Source organism: Marmota flaviventris, chromosome 2 (assembly GCF_047511675.1).
Source record: "Marmota flaviventris isolate mMarFla1 chromosome 2, mMarFla1.hap1, whole genome shotgun sequence".
Taxonomy (NCBI): domain Eukaryota; kingdom Metazoa; phylum Chordata; class Mammalia; order Rodentia; family Sciuridae; genus Marmota; species Marmota flaviventris.
The window spans coordinates 112,105,738-112,122,024 of record NC_092499.1 but is presented as its reverse complement, the minus strand read 5'-3'; the positions used below and the strand labels follow the sequence as shown (position 1 = coordinate 112,122,024).

The 16,287-nt window shown below is 52.7% G+C and overlaps 1 protein-coding gene across 7 annotated transcripts in view; it reads left to right on the top strand.

The window, feature by feature from the left end:
* The first annotated feature begins 788 nt into the window (after positions 1-788).
* Positions 789-16,287, top strand: part of Megf11 (multiple EGF like domains 11) — a 211,200-nt gene continuing 195,701 nt past the window's right edge. For 4 of the 7 annotated variants that reach the window (XM_027925884.2, XM_071607325.1, XM_071607326.1 and 1 more), the window contains exons 1-3: positions 789-886; positions 5,117-5,218; positions 7,987-8,087. In XM_027925884.2, the coding sequence (XP_027781685.1) occupies positions 789-886; positions 5,117-5,218; positions 7,987-8,087 (301 nt within the window). Of the gene's footprint in view, positions 887-5,116; positions 5,219-7,986; positions 8,088-16,287 lie in introns of those variants that run through there. The other 3 variants (XM_071607328.1, XM_071607329.1, XM_071607327.1) reach the window with 2 other exon arrangements.

The following is a 16,287-nucleotide window of genomic DNA, read 5'->3' as shown; positions in this document are numbered from 1 at the left end:
ACAAGGGGTTGAAACCTGAGTGTGCACACTGAACACTGGCCACATGCTGTCCCTTTAGGAGTCTGAAGCAAATGCTAGAGGCCAATCCCTTACAGACCCGTTATGGGGGTGTCTCAGTCCTCGTCCACAGTGGAAATGACACCTTTGCCCCGTGTGAGGTGTAGGTAGCCGATATCTGTAGGGTGCACTCTTGCAGCCAGTGACCAGGGCCGTCCAGAAGGACTTTCTTGGCTCAGCCCTTGTGGGCCACACCTGCCCCCTTTCTTCTCTTTTGACACAGCAGGAGGGAGGAGGGAGAGGGAGCGGATGGGCAAGGCTGGTCAAAAATGAGGAAGAGGGGCCGGGGGGGCTGCTGCCTCTCAAGTAGGCCAGATCCCAGAGTTCTTGGGTCCAGGCCTCAGGGACCTCAGGACATCCTGAAACTATAGCCAAATTAGTGTGTTTGGGCATTTTTCTAGGGTAGAAGGGTTTTAACTTTTGTTAGGTCTATAACTTTCATCTTGGAGCAGTCCCTGAGCCAAAAACCATTCGGAGCCCCTGGCTGGGAGTATGGGCTTTTCTCTGAGTCAGGCTTCCCACACTCCACTTACTCAGAACTGGAGGACTATTATGGCGTTAGTCAAGCCCACAAGCGTAAAATATCAAATGCTCACTACCCCACGCGATGGAAGCGTGTGTGTGGCAGGCCTGTTCTGCGGGCTCCTGTGGGAAGTCTGGGTGCCAGACAGATGCCAGGCCACACGGTCTGAGTAACGAGCTGCCTCCTTTGTTCTCCACTCAGGGCCCCGATGGCGCTCTTCGTGGCGGGCCTGGCTGCCTCCTTCCTCCTGCAAGCCACCCTCGCTCTGAACCCCGAGGACCCCAACGTGTGCAGCCACTGGGAGAGGTAAGAAGCGGACACTGAGCTGGCACTCCAAGGGGCTCGCCCTGGGCTTGGCATCATGGGGGCCAGAGCAGCATCAGGAGAGGCTGCCGCTGTCCACAGAGGGCCTGCTGTCCAGCTGGGGGCTCAGCTCAGGTGCAGGAGGACAGGGCTGAGCAGTGTGGATTTCTTCTGAGCCCAGCACTGGGGGAAGTCAGAGTGGAGGCGACTTAGATGAACTGCAGTGGACAGTGCAGGGGACAGTCCAGTCCTGGCCTTCCCCACTCAATTTACATTCAGGGACTTAGAGGCCCAGAGGAGTGTAGTCTCCGTCCACAGCCAGGTGGGGTACAGTAAATGACAGGAAGTGGACCAGGATCCCACCTGTCTTGCTCTCTGATATGCTGGGGGTGCCTGATCTGGTATCCAGGGACTGGCAGCAATATGGCAGCTTGGTTGGGTGGCCAGCAGCCTGCCCTGAGGAGGGGAGTGGCCCTGTTGCTTCTGTTCTGGTGGGGGCAGGGGGCTTCCAGAGGAAGGGTGCCCGAGGGCACAGTAGGAGAGCAGGCTGCCTACTGCCTTAGCCCTGGGGAACGGGCTGGTTCCCTGCAGATGGTCTGACTTTGAAGCACAAGGTTAAAGTATTGATTTTGGTGAGCAGAAAGACAGTGACCAGAGACCCAATCAGGAAAAACCGAATTAAACCCTGGAATTGATTGGCTGTGCTGACCAGGACGACTCTGCCACTTAGATGCTAATAAATCAAATGAATAAAATTAAGATGAAGGCCTGATGTGGGGTGGGGGAAGCAGATGATAGAGGAGGGAGGCGAGTTGGGCCGTGCCCGCTCCCTGCCTATGATGGTGAATGGCCAGCTCTGTGTCCTGGACACCTGTGGGCCAGGAGGGACTGGGTGGGAGGCATGGGGACAGTGCCTCACTAGAGTGATCTGCTGTGACAGGATGTTCTAGTGGCAGCCTGACAGAGGGGAGACTGGAGCAAAAGGCAGTGGTCTGGAAACCCAGGAAGCATAGGAGAGGGGTGGTGGGAAGACCGCAGTGCATTCCAATCTGGATTTTTCTACCTTTAGCTCTATGATGTTGGGAAAGTCTCTGAACCACTCTGAGCCCACATGCAGTTCTGACAGTGGGGAGAGAAATTACTCTTGCCCCACAGCCTCATTGGAGGATCAAGGCCACCAGTGTCATTAAAGTGCTCTGAGGACCATAAAGCTCCGTTTTTGTCTTTTCCTGACAACTCTGGCTGCAGGAACTGGTATCACAGACCTACGCACACTAGACTCACTGTGGGGGAGGGGTGTGAAAACAGTCTGGGGGCCTAGCCCCAGGGATTCTGAGCCAATATCACATTTTTCATAAGCTTTCCATGAGTTTCCAAGGTCTACTCAGGCCCCTTGCCCCTCTGGTTTCGGTGAATTTAAGCCTTTATTTCCCAGTGGGTCAGGGAGGTAGCAGGTAGAGCCTCCCATTAGTCTTTTGGCCTCCAGCCTCAGCTAAGCACTTCCATCATGTGGCTCAGTAGAGGACCAGTGCTTCCTGTATGACAGTCAGGCCCTAGGATACCCCCTTTCCATCTGCCCACTTCTGTGTGTGGCCAGGGGTCTTCTTTTCCAGGGAGCCTTTCCTAATGGCAGGGCCCACACTGACTTCCTCTTCTCACAGTCCCATTTCTACCAGTGGATCTGTTCAAACATAAACCAAATTCTTAATTTCCTAAACCTTGGCACCATGAATGCATTTGGAATGTGAAAATATTGGGCTGGGCCTTGGGCTGGGCGAGTAAGACCATCAGCTGAAGCTGCAGCCTGAGTGAGCAGACAGGAGCGTAGCTAAGGCTGGGGACCTCTGGGCTCCTCCTGCTGCAGCAGGGAGGCCTTGCCTGCTGACACCACGGTGCCTCCTTCTCGACTTTTCCAACGGAGCTCGACTGCCAGTTATACATGCACAGATCTGCGTCATTCCAGAAATACACCCGGTCCTCAGAGACCGCTTAGGGAGACTTTCCCAGCTGGATTAGTGCTTCTGGCGGGCTCCTCATTAATTATGCCCCTCCACCATAAAACCCAGTGTGGAGACCTCCCCTGGCTAGTAAAGCCTGGCTCTACAAGATTAATCTGCCCCCTCATTAGCATGTTGGCAAATGAGGAGTGTTAAACCACCCAGCCATGAAGCTGGGACACACACTTCAGGTCAGAGACTTGGAGTCTGTACAAGGTCTCATTGCCAGACTCAGTCAGCCCAGGGCATCCTGCAGAGCTGGGTCCATCTCTGCCTGACACCCCATTTCTCTCTCTGTTGAGCTAGTGCCTTTCTTCTGAGCAGCCACTGTCCTTTTCAGTGTTGGAACCCCCAAGTGCTTAACAAAGGTGGGGACTCGCTCTGAGTGCAGGTCTTGCTTCCTCTGTCCTCCGCTCTGGTCAAGGAGGAAGTCTCCTTCTGTGATGACACAGGAAGTAAAACGTTGCCTGTCATCATGATGATGGCCAACATCTGTTAAACACTTACTGTGTTCTTGGCAAGCATTTTATACGTATTATCTTGTTTTATCTTCCCATCATGCTAAGGGATAGATAGATATCATTATTGCTCTCCTTTAGTCCTTACAATAATCCCATGAAGTCTCTGATAATACAGGAGTTGAGACACACATGCAAGGATGTGCTGCTAACAAGCGACAAACTTCACTCGTGGCCCCATGAGTTTAGGCTTCAGAGCCTGGCACTCTGCCCCGGGCATTCTTCCGCCTCTCAGTGAGGCACTTGGGAGATGTGTCACAGTGCCATGGATTTTCAGAGTTGGAGAGGCCTCAGTTTCCCTAAGCCTGGAGATGAGCCGAGGTTCCGGCTGTGTCTGAATAGATTTGTGCCTCTGGCGCCTCTCCAGCATGCCAGCCGGCGGGGACATATCAAGAGCCCTTCTTACATCCTTAGCACATCCAGTAGAATTTCCCACCACCCAGGTCCCTGAGCATTGTCTCCTGCTGAATTCCAGACCTTTGACCTTTGAGGCATTTGAGAATCTGCTGTGTACCCACACAAGCCCAGCACCCGTGCAAACGATCCAACACAGTGTGTCCTCAGGCAAAGCAGACAGGCTTTTAGAGCCTGGACCTGGCCATCTGGCCCAGGTCAGGCGCCTTCTGGGGGAAACACTGAATAAGACCAATCTACTTCAAATGAATTCCTGAGCCCTCAGCTGGGTGTGCTACAGCCTGCATAGGAGGTGCCATTTCACACCACCCCACCAGCGGGACAGGAGGAAGGCTTACTTTGGTTAAGCTCAGATCTGTTTCCCTATGGCTTCTACCCACAGGTCCAGATTTACAGCTAAAAGGTAGATGGACAGAATACCTCTCCTATCAGGAGGTTTGAGGGCATGTCCTTGATGTGTCCCCAAATGCACCAGAGGTAGAATAGGCTAGAGAGTCGCTGGGGGAATCTGGGGAAGTCACTTACGCTAGCTGAGGCTCAGTTTCATTGTCTATTACAGTGAGAACAATAATTCCATTTATTTCATAAGGTTGTCTGAGAATTAAAAGGGATTAAAACATTTAACACAGGACACTTAATAAATATTAGCAGTTGATACCAGCTGAGTGACCTGGGCAAGTTGCCTTTCTGAGCCTCAGTTTCTTCATCTATAAAATGGGGCAACTTATTTCAAAGGGTTACTACCAAGATCAGCTTCCATACATGTTTTTTGAAAATGACAAAAATCTGAAAAAACATTTTAACATATGTATCTGAATATTTATTTATATACATATATAATTTTGTCTTAGAAGTGGGTCTTAACTATGTTGCCCAGGCTAGTCTTGGACTCCCGGGCTCAAGTGATCCTCCTGCCTCAGCCTCCCAGATAATAGGACTACAGGCATGCACCACTGTGCCTGGCTTACATAAAATATTTTTTTAAAAATTTGTCAACCCTGACTTCCAGAACCATACAATATAAACCTAAATCTTCCTTTGTTCATTCTCAGACAAATGAAAAAATGAGCTAGAATTTTAGAAAATTAGCTGGGCCAGAGGTCAGTAAGGGATGTGATGTGTCCTGGGGCCAGCCTAGGGTCAGGGAGGTTTGCATACTGGGGGCATCCAAGGTAGCGGGGGAGATTGGGGAGTGGCCTCAGGGCTATGGTGGGTGAGTCTGGGGAGGGAGGCAGCATCCTGACTTCAGGTCAGTCATCCTGTCCAATGCTGACCATGGCTCCTATGCCCTATCTGGTTCCCAGCTACGCCGTGACTGTCCAGGAGTCGTATGCACACCCCTTCGATCAGATCTATTACACGCGATGCACAGATATCCTCAACTGGTTCAAGTGCACCCGGCACCGGTGAGTACCTCTCTCAGATGATGGGGCAGGAAGGGTGCAGGTCCTCATGGCTTGCCTTGGTGCAAGTTAGTAAAAAAACCCCGGAGCAGATGTCACCACTCACCTCCGGAGCCCCCTTGCCACTCTCTGCACACTGAATGCCTGAGGTGCACAGCTGGCCGCTGCTTTCTGGCCAGAGGAGCCTGGTGAGGGCAAGGCAGCCAGAAAAGCTAGAGAGTTAATGGCTTTGGGGGCATCTTCAGCCAGGGACAGATGGGGAGCTGGTAGATGAACACCCCAGCTTCCCCACCCTGATGGTGGAGGGCACAGCCATGAAGCACATCTATGCCACACCCCATGGTCCCCTCAGGTTGGAACCCCAGTCGTCCATAGTAAGACTGTGTGTTTTCTGTTTGAATTTTAGTCACTGGGAGTATTATTGAGCTATTGTTTCTGCTTGGGGCCATTCCCTTCTTCCCTAGCATTCATGAGGCCCTAGGTTCAATCCCTACATCAGCACATAAAAAAAAAAAAAAAGTGTCCACTCACCTCTACTTTTATTCTCTCTCTAATGTCTCCAAGGAGTTGCTTTTTATGTTTTCCTCCAGATTTCATAGTTGTTAGTTGCAAAAAGGTTGATCTAACAGGAGCTACTCAGCCATGACCACATCCCCCTCCTCTAGCCTTTGAACCTGAGATGTGGAGATGGGGCCAACTATTCCCTCTAACCTCCCCCAGGTTTACCAGAGTTGGTTGCTTGTGGCCCTGGTCAAAGGTAGAGATGGGAGTCCTGCTCCTCCCCTGCTCCCTGGCATCCCTGTGCCAGAGCCAGGTTTGCTCAGAGTGTGGCTCTTTTGGATACTTGGAGGCCACAGCTGCCGTCCATCACCCCTAGGCATGGGTGAGGGAATGGCTGCTTATTAAAACAGGTTATATTCCCAGAACATGAATTATTTTGTTAAATTATTGAGTCGACTTGCAACTCTCCCAATGACCCAGAGTGTGCATGCTGAAAGCGGCACCATCCGTCTGCTCAGGGTCCTTCTCCTGAAAGCAGCCTGGCCCATGGCCCTGCCCTGTCCTGCTTCCCACAGGGGGAGCAAACCAGGAAGGGGAGCCAGAGACAAGGGGTGGCATCTCTCTCCTCACAGGCATTCATGTTAACGATGCCAAGCCCACCTCCCCTTTGGGAGGGCTCAGGGTACTCCAACTTGGTGGGGACAATGGACCGAATGATGACCTCTCAGTCAAACTCCTCTGAGTCATTTTCTTTCCGGTGCTGGGATGGAGTCATTCATTCTTTATCTGCAAGGCTCACACAGCCCCCGATACTGCCTCCTGTGCAGAGGAAGCTGCTTCCCTGGGAGGCCGGCTTACCTTCCATTATGGGCTTTTGACGAAGTGGAATGACCTTAGCTCACGACATTCCCAAATATCACAGATTTCCCTGAGGCCTGCATTGTCATTTGTCATGAAGCGAGAGCTTTAGGACTGGGAGGTTGTCTGGGCCTGTGCTGGGGGGACTCCCTTCCCCACCTGGCCCACCCTCTGCAGGAGGCAGGCTGTGGGCACCTCCGCCCCTGCTGCTCTGCTACTGTGGAGGGGTCCATAGGGCAGGGCCCGTGAGTCTGAGGGGGACAGAAAGAGCCCTGACTCTGAGGCCCGGGGACCTGGGGCTGGTCCTATGTGAACTCCATGGCCTTGAGCAAGTTACTTCCCCTCTCTGGTCTCTGATGGCCCCATCAAATCTCCTCCACTTTAACTTTACTTGTGACAAAGGGGCTTTTGATTCCCTCCTCAGGGTTCTGTCCTTATATATCCCTATTTCCCTTGCCTTACTCCTTCACCATGACCCACTGCAGGGCCCGAGAGCCACCCTGAGAGGACTGGCATAGAGCAGCCAGTGGGGCCTTGTGGCTTTGAAATTAGGGTGACCTGGGTTTGAATCCTGAATCTGATGCTTTTTAGCTGTGTAACCACAAGCAAGTCATTAACCTCTCTGAATCTCAGTTTTTCTCATCCATAAAACAAAGGGTGGGAGTTATGGGCTAATGTAAAATAAAAACTCTAAACAAGTAATAAAAGAGAGCCCATAAATAGGGCATCATAACGTGGCTGCCTCAGGGGCTATTGGGACAGGACCAAGTGTTAACACTTGTGCCCAGGGACTAGCACCCAGGTCCCTGGGTCCCAGGCCGGGGTGTCTCCTGCCCTCTGGGCCCAGCCCCTTCCTCTGCAGTGTGAGGTTTAGAGATTCCCGGGGAGAGCACGTGAGGCTCTCCAGGAGCTGTTATTTTGGGGGTGAGGGAGATTTATGAGGGACAGAGTAGGACTCAGTGGGTCCTTTTGCTTCAGTTCTCTGAGTGGGCAGCCCAGACCCCAGGTCCAGGAGTAGGGCGGGGTGGGCCCAGCAACTCTCAGGGCCTGACTCCTGTCCGGCCTCCATGGGTTCCTCCAGCCCAGAATCTGGAAGTGTCAAGGAACCAAGTGAAGCCCACGGCTGCCCCCCACCGTGTCAAGCCAGACTGTGTCCACCTTGGTCCTTCTGCGTAGAAGAGATCTGGAAGCCACGGGTTAGCCACTGGCCCTGCTCGCAGTGCGCTCAGCTCCTCAGTGGCACAGACCCCGCCATTGATTTTTCTTTATTGTGTTCCTTCATATTCAAAGCCGCTGTGCATTTCAGAGTAATTATTGAATGGCATCCTCCATATAGCTTAACACAAATATCACCTTAAACGGGAGCCATTGATTTTCAATGCCCTCACGTGGCTTTCTCCCTTGTGCCTTAGGATCAGTTATAAGACGGCGTATCGGCGCGGCCTCCGGACCATGTACCGGCGGAGGTCCCAGTGCTGCCCTGGCTACTACGAGAACGGAGACTTCTGCATACGTACGTAGGGGCTGCTGCTCCCCTGGCCTGAGTGCGGGTGGGCGGGGTGGGAGGGGAAGGGGAGAGAGACAGGGCTGTTGTTGGCCCCAGCTGACCCCAGAGCACCAGAAGTCTCTGTCTGCTGCGTGTGCTGACAGGGTGGTGGGTTTAGTGCAAACACGTTAGTTAGCAAGGGTTCGGCCATCAGATCCACCTCCTCACGGGGTGGATGGGAGCCGGGCAGTTCAGGCCCCGATGGGGACAGGGGAGAGGTGGAGCTTTCTAGAGTGGGCCCTCTAGGGGACAGAGGGGAGCAGCGCTGAGTGCTCAGTACTGGGCCTAGGCTGTTGCAGATGCCCAAGCAGGCTTTGTTGGAGGCAGGAGAGGGAGGGAGGAAGCTTGCCGCATCAGATGGCAAAACCACAGTCCCCAAGAAGAGGATGGCAGGGATAAGGCAGACCAGAGGGAGCAGAGCCAGGAGGATTTCCACAAAGAACTGGAGGACACTGGGTAAAGACAGTGCATGGAAGACACGCGTCACCTCTTACCCTGTGTCGGCTCAGAGAACAGAAGCCTTAGTGTCCCCCAGGAAGAGAAGAGCTACAGCCCTCTGGGTGGAGCAGTGTGGTACAGTGGGAAGCACCCGGGAGTGGGGTCCCTGGTCCCTGCGTGCCTGCCACGTGGGCTTGGGCCAGTCACTTCACCTCCCTGGGACAATAACTGTGGGTCCTGCCAGAGTCTAAGGGACTTTTCCCACTCACTGCCCAGTGGAATGGGACCTGGGGACTGTCCAGTGGCATGTAAGTGTGTCCTTGATTGTCAGAGCAGCTGGGAGGCTTGTAATTAGTGCCAGAGAGGTGACCCCATCCCAAAGCCTCTGCTGTCAGGTGGAGAGTCCTGCCTCCTCCTTGCCATCCAGGTGGGCAGAGGGGGCTGGGCAGAGGGGATTCAGGCAGGGTGAGCGGGTTTTTCTCGGGAATGAAATGACAGTTCCCCCTCCTGTTGTCACATCACCCCTGATGCTGGAGAAGCTCGATTCTAATAGCATTGCAGGAATGAATGAAAAATGCTTCTGCAAGTGGGTTCAATAGTGATGGTTTTTGTAGGAAAAATGCAAAGAAATTCACTCAAAGCAAGTCCCAAAGGTTGTTTCTCAGGAACAGGCAGAGAACTGAGCGAGGACTAGTCCCTGGCTGTGCCTCACCTGGGATGGGGGACTCTGGGGACGTGGGGGCAGAAGCGAGGTCAGCACGGAGCTCTGCAGCGGCTCTGCCCACGCAGAGTGAAGCAGGTCAGGCAGTTCGTGAGCTCATAAAGCCCGAGCAGGGTGGACGTGTGGGGCCTGCCCAAGGCCAGGGCACGGCGATGGCCTCAGGAAGTTATAAAGGAGTCTGGGTGTCAGCACAAGGCTCCGGGATGGACGAGCACATGCCCTGCCGGATTCCCACGAGTGGATGCTGGGAAAAAGCTTGGGCTGGCGTGCCAAGTGTCCTGATGGCAGGGCCCCGTCTTGCTGACTGGGAAGGGACTTCTTAGCCTCCTGACCTACTCCTTACGTAAGCTCCAGCGGCGGGTGGCCATGGCTGGTCCACCAGGAAGCTGAGCTTGGAAAGCCACTTTTAGGACTGGGTCTGTTCCCAGGAGAGGACAGCGGATGTACATGTGCGGGGAGGATGAGGTGTGGCTCCTGCCCTGCGCAGTCTGCGTCCTCAGGGCAAGGCAGGATGAACTCTCTGCAAAGCTATCCCCAACAGCCAGAGCCTGGGTGTGAGACAGACAGACAGACAGACGCACTCAGGCAGAAGAGAGTGATGTGGCCTGCGCTCACTTCATGGGACGTTGGGCTGGATCATGAGGGATGGGCTGACTTGACGTCTTGGGGTGGGGAGGAGAGGGAACCTCTTCAGTGCCAGCTGAGGCGGGGCGTGGGCTGGAAGGGGACAGGCAGGCTGGCTAGGTTAGGCGCAGGCGGGAGCATTAAATTCCCAGGCAGCTTTACCAAGAGCCACAGGCTGGGCTCACAGTTCGGGAGGTCAGAGTCAGTGGGCAGGGCTGGCCGCCAGGGGAAGATCTGTCCCAGGCCTCTCTCCTGGCTTCTGGCAGCCTCTTGCTTTGCTACAGGGTAACCCCAATCTCCATATGGCATGTGTGCCTGCGTGTGTCTCCAAATGTCTTCTTTTTATAATAACATGGTCGTGTTGGATTGGGAGCCTCCTTGATGACCTCATTTTGACCTAACTACCTCTGTAAGACCCAGTCTCCAAGTAAGGTCGTGGTCTGAGGTGTCGGGGTGAAGCCTTCGGCAAGTGGGCATTGGAGGGTTACAATGCAGCCCGTAGCACGTGGACGTCAGCTGTCATCAGCACCCGCCTGCTTCTTGGGATGGGAGGAAAGGGCTGGGAGCCTCCAGCTCACTCAGATGTCAACACTTGTCCACCAGAGAGACAGGCCCAGGCGAGGGAGCGTGTGAGAGGGAGAAGTGTTAGTAAGATGGTCAAGACTGTGCTCAGGGCCTGGGTACCAGGTGAAAAGCTTGAAAACCTGGTTCCCCTGCCCCTGCATTTCTCCTTCCTCCTCCCAGGGGCCAGAGAACCTCCAGCTTCTTAAGAACACGTCTGACGCTAAAAGTCCCAAGGAGAACCCTGCACGAGAACAACTCCTGAGTTCTGGGCAGGGGCAGGGGGAGTGTCACCCTCTCTCCAAATCATCTTCCTGGAAACATGTTTCTAACAGGCAGTAGGACAGTGGCCTGGGAGGGAAAGCCTTGGGTGATTCTGTCAGTAACTTGCTGCGCAATCTTGTGCAAGTCCCTTGGCATCTCTGGACCAACTGGGATAGGATGGACCATCCTGTGCATGGAAGGAGGAAGAGAAGAAATAGTGAGAGTGTCCTGGAAAACACAGAGCTCAACACAGATCCAGAGTGGCACTGTGTTGGTCTCCTTAGTAGCATTTCCTCCTCTTCAGAACAGCTGTCCTCATCAGGGATGTGGAGAGCACATCAGACCTGCCCCTTGCCTCCTTCCCAGTACACACCTTTCCCCTCCCATTATCTGCAGAAGTGGCTGGCTTCTGGCCCCACCTTGGTCACCAGGCATCAAAGATTTCCTGAAGACCACTGAGCATAAGTGTCTTTCTTCTTTCATTTGAGACAGTGCTGTGAGTACCTTTGTCTTTGCATAGCTTTTATGTCTTGGTAAAACAGACTGTCACCTAGGCGATGGGGTTCAAGGCACTTTGGGAAGATGTGCTCTTTGAAAATATCAGCCTAGTAACAGACTGGATAGGCTGGGTTATGCTGCAGTAACAAACAATACCTAAATCCCAGTGGCTTAAAAGAGCATTTTTTTTTCTTGTTCATATCTTGTGCCTGTTGTAGGCGAGCTGAGGTCAGTTCCTTGCCAACTTTAGCCCAGGGCCTCAGCTGATGGAGCAGCCACTCTCTGGAATGCACTAAGGTGCTGGTGGAGAGAGAAGAGGGCTGCAGCTAGTCTTGAAAGCAGAGGGCTAGAAACATTTAGCGAGCAGTATTAAAGCTTATCACAAGTCCCACCTGAATGCTCCAACACTTACAGTTCATTCAGATGTACCTAAATAACTTAATTGGGCTGTGTGTGCTCTTCCCAGGAGGTTCACAGACTTGATCATGCCCAATCAGAGTCAACCTGGAAGACTTGTTACCTAGCAGGCTGAGAATCTGCATTTCTAACAAGTTCCCCAGAGATGCTGGACCAGGAACCTGGCTTTGAGAACCCCCTGATATGTTGTGTAAGGGGAAGTTTCTGTGCTGCCCACGGCTTCTGAGTAAGTTTCAAAGAGGCCCAACGGGTTGCCCATAGATGCATCCCCAGGTGCTCAGGGCTTCTCCCGATGGACAGCAGAGAGACGGCAAGGAGGGGGTCCATCTGCTGAATCCCTCTGTCTCCTGTGTACTCTTTGTCACATTTTCCCCAAGGGGACTTAGTGCTCTAGACTTTCAGATGTTGTTTTCTGGTCCTTCCAGTGGTCACTTGAAATGCCAGAGCCCAGAATTATCTAGAAACTCCAGGTACTTAAGTGACTGATGGCCCATTCGGGCTATGGCCCTGGGGAGGTTCTACATGCTCAGTCAGTCTGGCCCCAGAGGGGTGGGCTGTGCCAGCTCCGGAGAACCTGGGAGGTGGGGGGTGCAGAGGGAATGGGGGGGCTCATAGGAGTTAAATCCAGTGAACTCCTTGCACCAGTGCATGACTTAGGTGCCTGTTTTACTATTGCTGTTATTTTGAACACCCAAATGCTACTTAAATAAATTTGACTCGTGTGTTCACTACTTTGCTTACCCTCTCTCTTTTTGCATTGCACTCTGGGCTCAGCTTCCTTCTTGAAGGATCTCCAGTTGTTCCTTCGTGGAGGGCCCATGGTGCTCACGTCTCTTGGGCTTTATTTGTCTGGAAAGGTCGTGAGTTTGCCCTCGCTCTCACCCGGTGTGGTCTGTGCTGAGCTTTTCTTGCAGCAGAGTGAGGACGTGGTTCCTTTGTGTTCTGGACTTCACTGTGGCGTGGCTCTGCAGGTTCTTGGGGATGTGTGTCGGGGCGAGGAGTTATTTTTATTTACACCATTTGCTTCTCAGAGGTACACATTTTCTGCAAAGCTCAAGATTCATGTCCTCCAGCAATTCGGGAAAATTCTCAACTGTATCTCTTCAAAAATCTCCTCCATTCTCTTGAGTCTCTCAGGTTGGAGCTCCAGTCGCCAGGCCCTCCCATCCCATGCTCTTCCCTAAATTCCCATTTTTCATCTCTCATCTCTCTGTGCAGCATCTTGAGCAAGCTCCCCAGATCCGTTGTTCAGGTCTCACAGCAGATTAACCTGTCCGTGGAGGTCTTCATTTCAGTGACAACAGGCTTAATTCCTAGGAGTTTGGGAGGTTCCTTTTCAGATATGCATGTTCTTTTTCTATCCTGTTCATTCTTTCATTATGAATTCTACAGCTTTTATTATTTTAAACATATTTCCTTTATCATCTCTATCAGGTACTTGTGTCTTGAGTTGTTAGTTCTCTTTGCTCAGGTCCTGGAGATGGACTCTCCTATTTATGATGACTGCTGAGACCCACTATTTTTTATTGGTGCATTATATGCATTTATGCACAACGATGGATTTGTTACATAATTATACACGTACATAATATAATGGCATAATTTGGCCACTGTTGCTCCCCTGTACTTCCCCACTCCCCTTGGTCCCTCCCACCCCTTGGTCCCTCCTCTACTGATCTCCCTTTGATTCCCATGAGATGGGTCAGGAAGCGGGGGCAGGGGTGGGCAGCATTTCCTAGTTTCCCCTGCATGGAGCTGGCAACTCCCAAGGCCAAGGCTGAGGCCAAGTCTGCCTTTGTTCTTTGTGTGGGTGTTAAGTCCCCAGCTCCTGGCTCCTGGAGGTGGCTGGGCTGGAGGAGGGCAATGGCCAGGTCTGATGTTTCAGTTTGGCTCCAACATCTTGTCTTAATCTCTTTCTCTAAACTCACTCTTTTTATCACACTTTACAATTCACCTTGCTCAGCTAGTTTAAAACTACTTCACTGTATTTTGGGGACACTTGTAACATGAGAAGGCTACATTTGCCCTTTCTGCCTCATTGCTAGAACTGCTTTATAGTGAGCAGGGGATTGGGAGCTTTAGAACTAGACTTTTTTTTTTTTTTTTTTGGTGCTAGGGATTGACCCAGGGGCACTTGATCACTGAGCCACCTCCTCAGGCCTATTTTGTGTTTTATTTAGAGACAGGGTCTCACTGAGTTGCTTAGCCCCTCACTGTTGCTGACCTTTTGACATTTAATTCAGTGCTTTCTTGGACTGAGTGCTAACTTCTAGCACTAATGAGGACAACAGTGGTGTCATGTCATGGCTTGTCCATGTAGTATGTCCACTCTCACAGACTGGAGAAGCCAGCCAGACTCACTCTTGCCCTTTTACAGAACACAAAACTGAAGCTCAGAGAGGCTGGGTGACTTTTCCACTTGGCCAGCTAGGAGTTCAGATGGGTGCAACGTCAAATCCTGTATTTCCTCCTCCTTCAGAGGGTTTTCTTTTTGCAAACCTGTGGCTAGAAGAGAGAAATGGAATCAATCAAGAAGGCAGGTGAACAGGTTTGTAAGAGAGGAGGGGACTAAAGACCCACCTATTTGATTTCAAAATTCTGCGAAGGTGGGCTCTGGTCCAGGATCAAGGAGTGAGGATGGGGCTGGTGGAGGGCAGGTGTGAGCAGAGCCTGGGGCCAGCTGCGGCTCGGCTTCTCCAGAGCTCCCCGGGGGCCCTCTAGCAGGCTCCTGGGGAATCGCACCTGCTGCTGTCATGGAGACAGTGCTGATGACACTCCCTTGGGTCACCAACACCTGGTGCTGAGCTTTGCTTCCTTTGTCATCCCTCCTTCCCTCTGTCCTTCCATCTATCCGTCCATATTTATTAGCTGCCCAGCCTTTCGGGCACTGCTGAGTCCTGGAGATAAGGCTTGACTAAAAAGCATGTGGGCTTGTACAGGAGATGCCAGCACAGCATGATGGGCACTGTTTAAATGCTCAGGCAAGGATGTCACCAGTCTGGTGGTAGAGACGGAAGGGCTGCCTGGCTGCCCTGGCAGGTCCCTGCTGGTGCAGCCACCATGATCTGGCCCTGTCTGTGCACTTAGAACATGGGTTTCGGATGCTCAGAGCGGCTAAGCTCCAGGTGGTGATTCATGCTGACCAAACTCATAAATACTGATGCTTAACCCCGAAGCCAATTAATGCCTACGCAATGGGAATGTAACTACCAAAGATCTGATCTTGCCCACTTGTTAGCGCTGGCCAGGCCCTCCCTGATAAATTGCCGAAAGAGTGAATTCGTGGCCTGGGCATCCACAGTACCCAGCGGTGGCTTTATGGATTCTCCTATCGCAGATTCCTCCTGTGCCCCTCTGGATGCCGTCTGTTTGGGACTCAAATGACCCTTGGTTTCATGTGATCCTCACCCATCCTGTCCCTCTCCTGGCCCCACAACTCCTAGGCTCCCTCTGTTACGCCTGTCCCTGCTGTTCTGCTGCTGCTTGCCTGTCCATCCCACTCAGAAGAAGAGGGATCAGTCTTCCTTGTGCTCAGTGCCTGGCACTTGAGTGGGAAGCAACTAACTCCACCCATGGATGGAAGGACAGGGGCATGCAGGAGACCCCTTGGAGGGGGTTAGTTTCGAGCTGAGTCTGAAAGATGAGTAGGAACTCAGTAGAGCTGGACTGTGGTGGAGACAGAGTTTTAAAGGTGGCTGGCCGGGAGCAAACCCCACTCACTTCCTCTATGACTCATGTGACCCTCTCTGTGCCTTGGTTTTCTCATCTGTAAATAGGGCTGCATTAAATACCTATCCCTTTGGGCCATTGTGAAGATGACATGAGTTTCTACAAATGAAGGGCTTAGAAGAGAGCCTGGCTCGTAAGAGCTCAGTCAATGCCAGCGATGGTTCCGTGTTTATTTTGATGAAGGAGGACGTTCTAGGCAGAGGGGCAGCATGAACAAAGATAAGAGGTGGGAGAGAGCAAGACAAGGTCAGGACACTCCCTGGATAATCTTGTGATATCATCGAACAGCAAGGGACACCATGTGGTATCAGGGGATGGCTGCTGTGAGGGCAGCAGCGTGGAGGAGAGTCAGACTGTCGAAGGGGTGAGAGAGACAGGTCACGGGGTGTGTGCAGGCCGGGGTGAGCCGTGGATGGCCGTGCACTGGCCCTGTGCTCAAGGGGGCATAGGCGACCTGGGGCCTGGCCTCTGGGTTTTGCTGGCCAAGCTCTAAGCTTTGCGGCCAGCCCTTTACCCACCCTCAGCCCGTACCGGCAGGGTTCCTGGGCTGTCACAGCCGTGGAAGGATCAAGGATCTGCTTCTTAATTACCAGCTGCAGCCAACATTAAGCCTCTGCAGTCTGACTGGGCATCCTCTGGGGGGAGCTGGATTAGTGTCAGAAGCAATCAGGCTTGTCTACAAATCCCCTTCCTGGGAGTCCCGGCCAGCTAAAGCCTGGGAAGGAGCTAACCTGTCCGGAGGGCAGTTTTTCCCCTGTGGAAACTTCCTGAAGGTCTGGCTCGACAACTTCTGCTTCTTCCACACCTGATTCCTCCTGGGATGCTCCCCTTGGTTTCGGGTCCTCCTTGGCATCCGCTGCTTGCCTGACCTTGCTCTGCGGCAAGCCCCACGAGTCCCAGCCCCAGCTAATGACG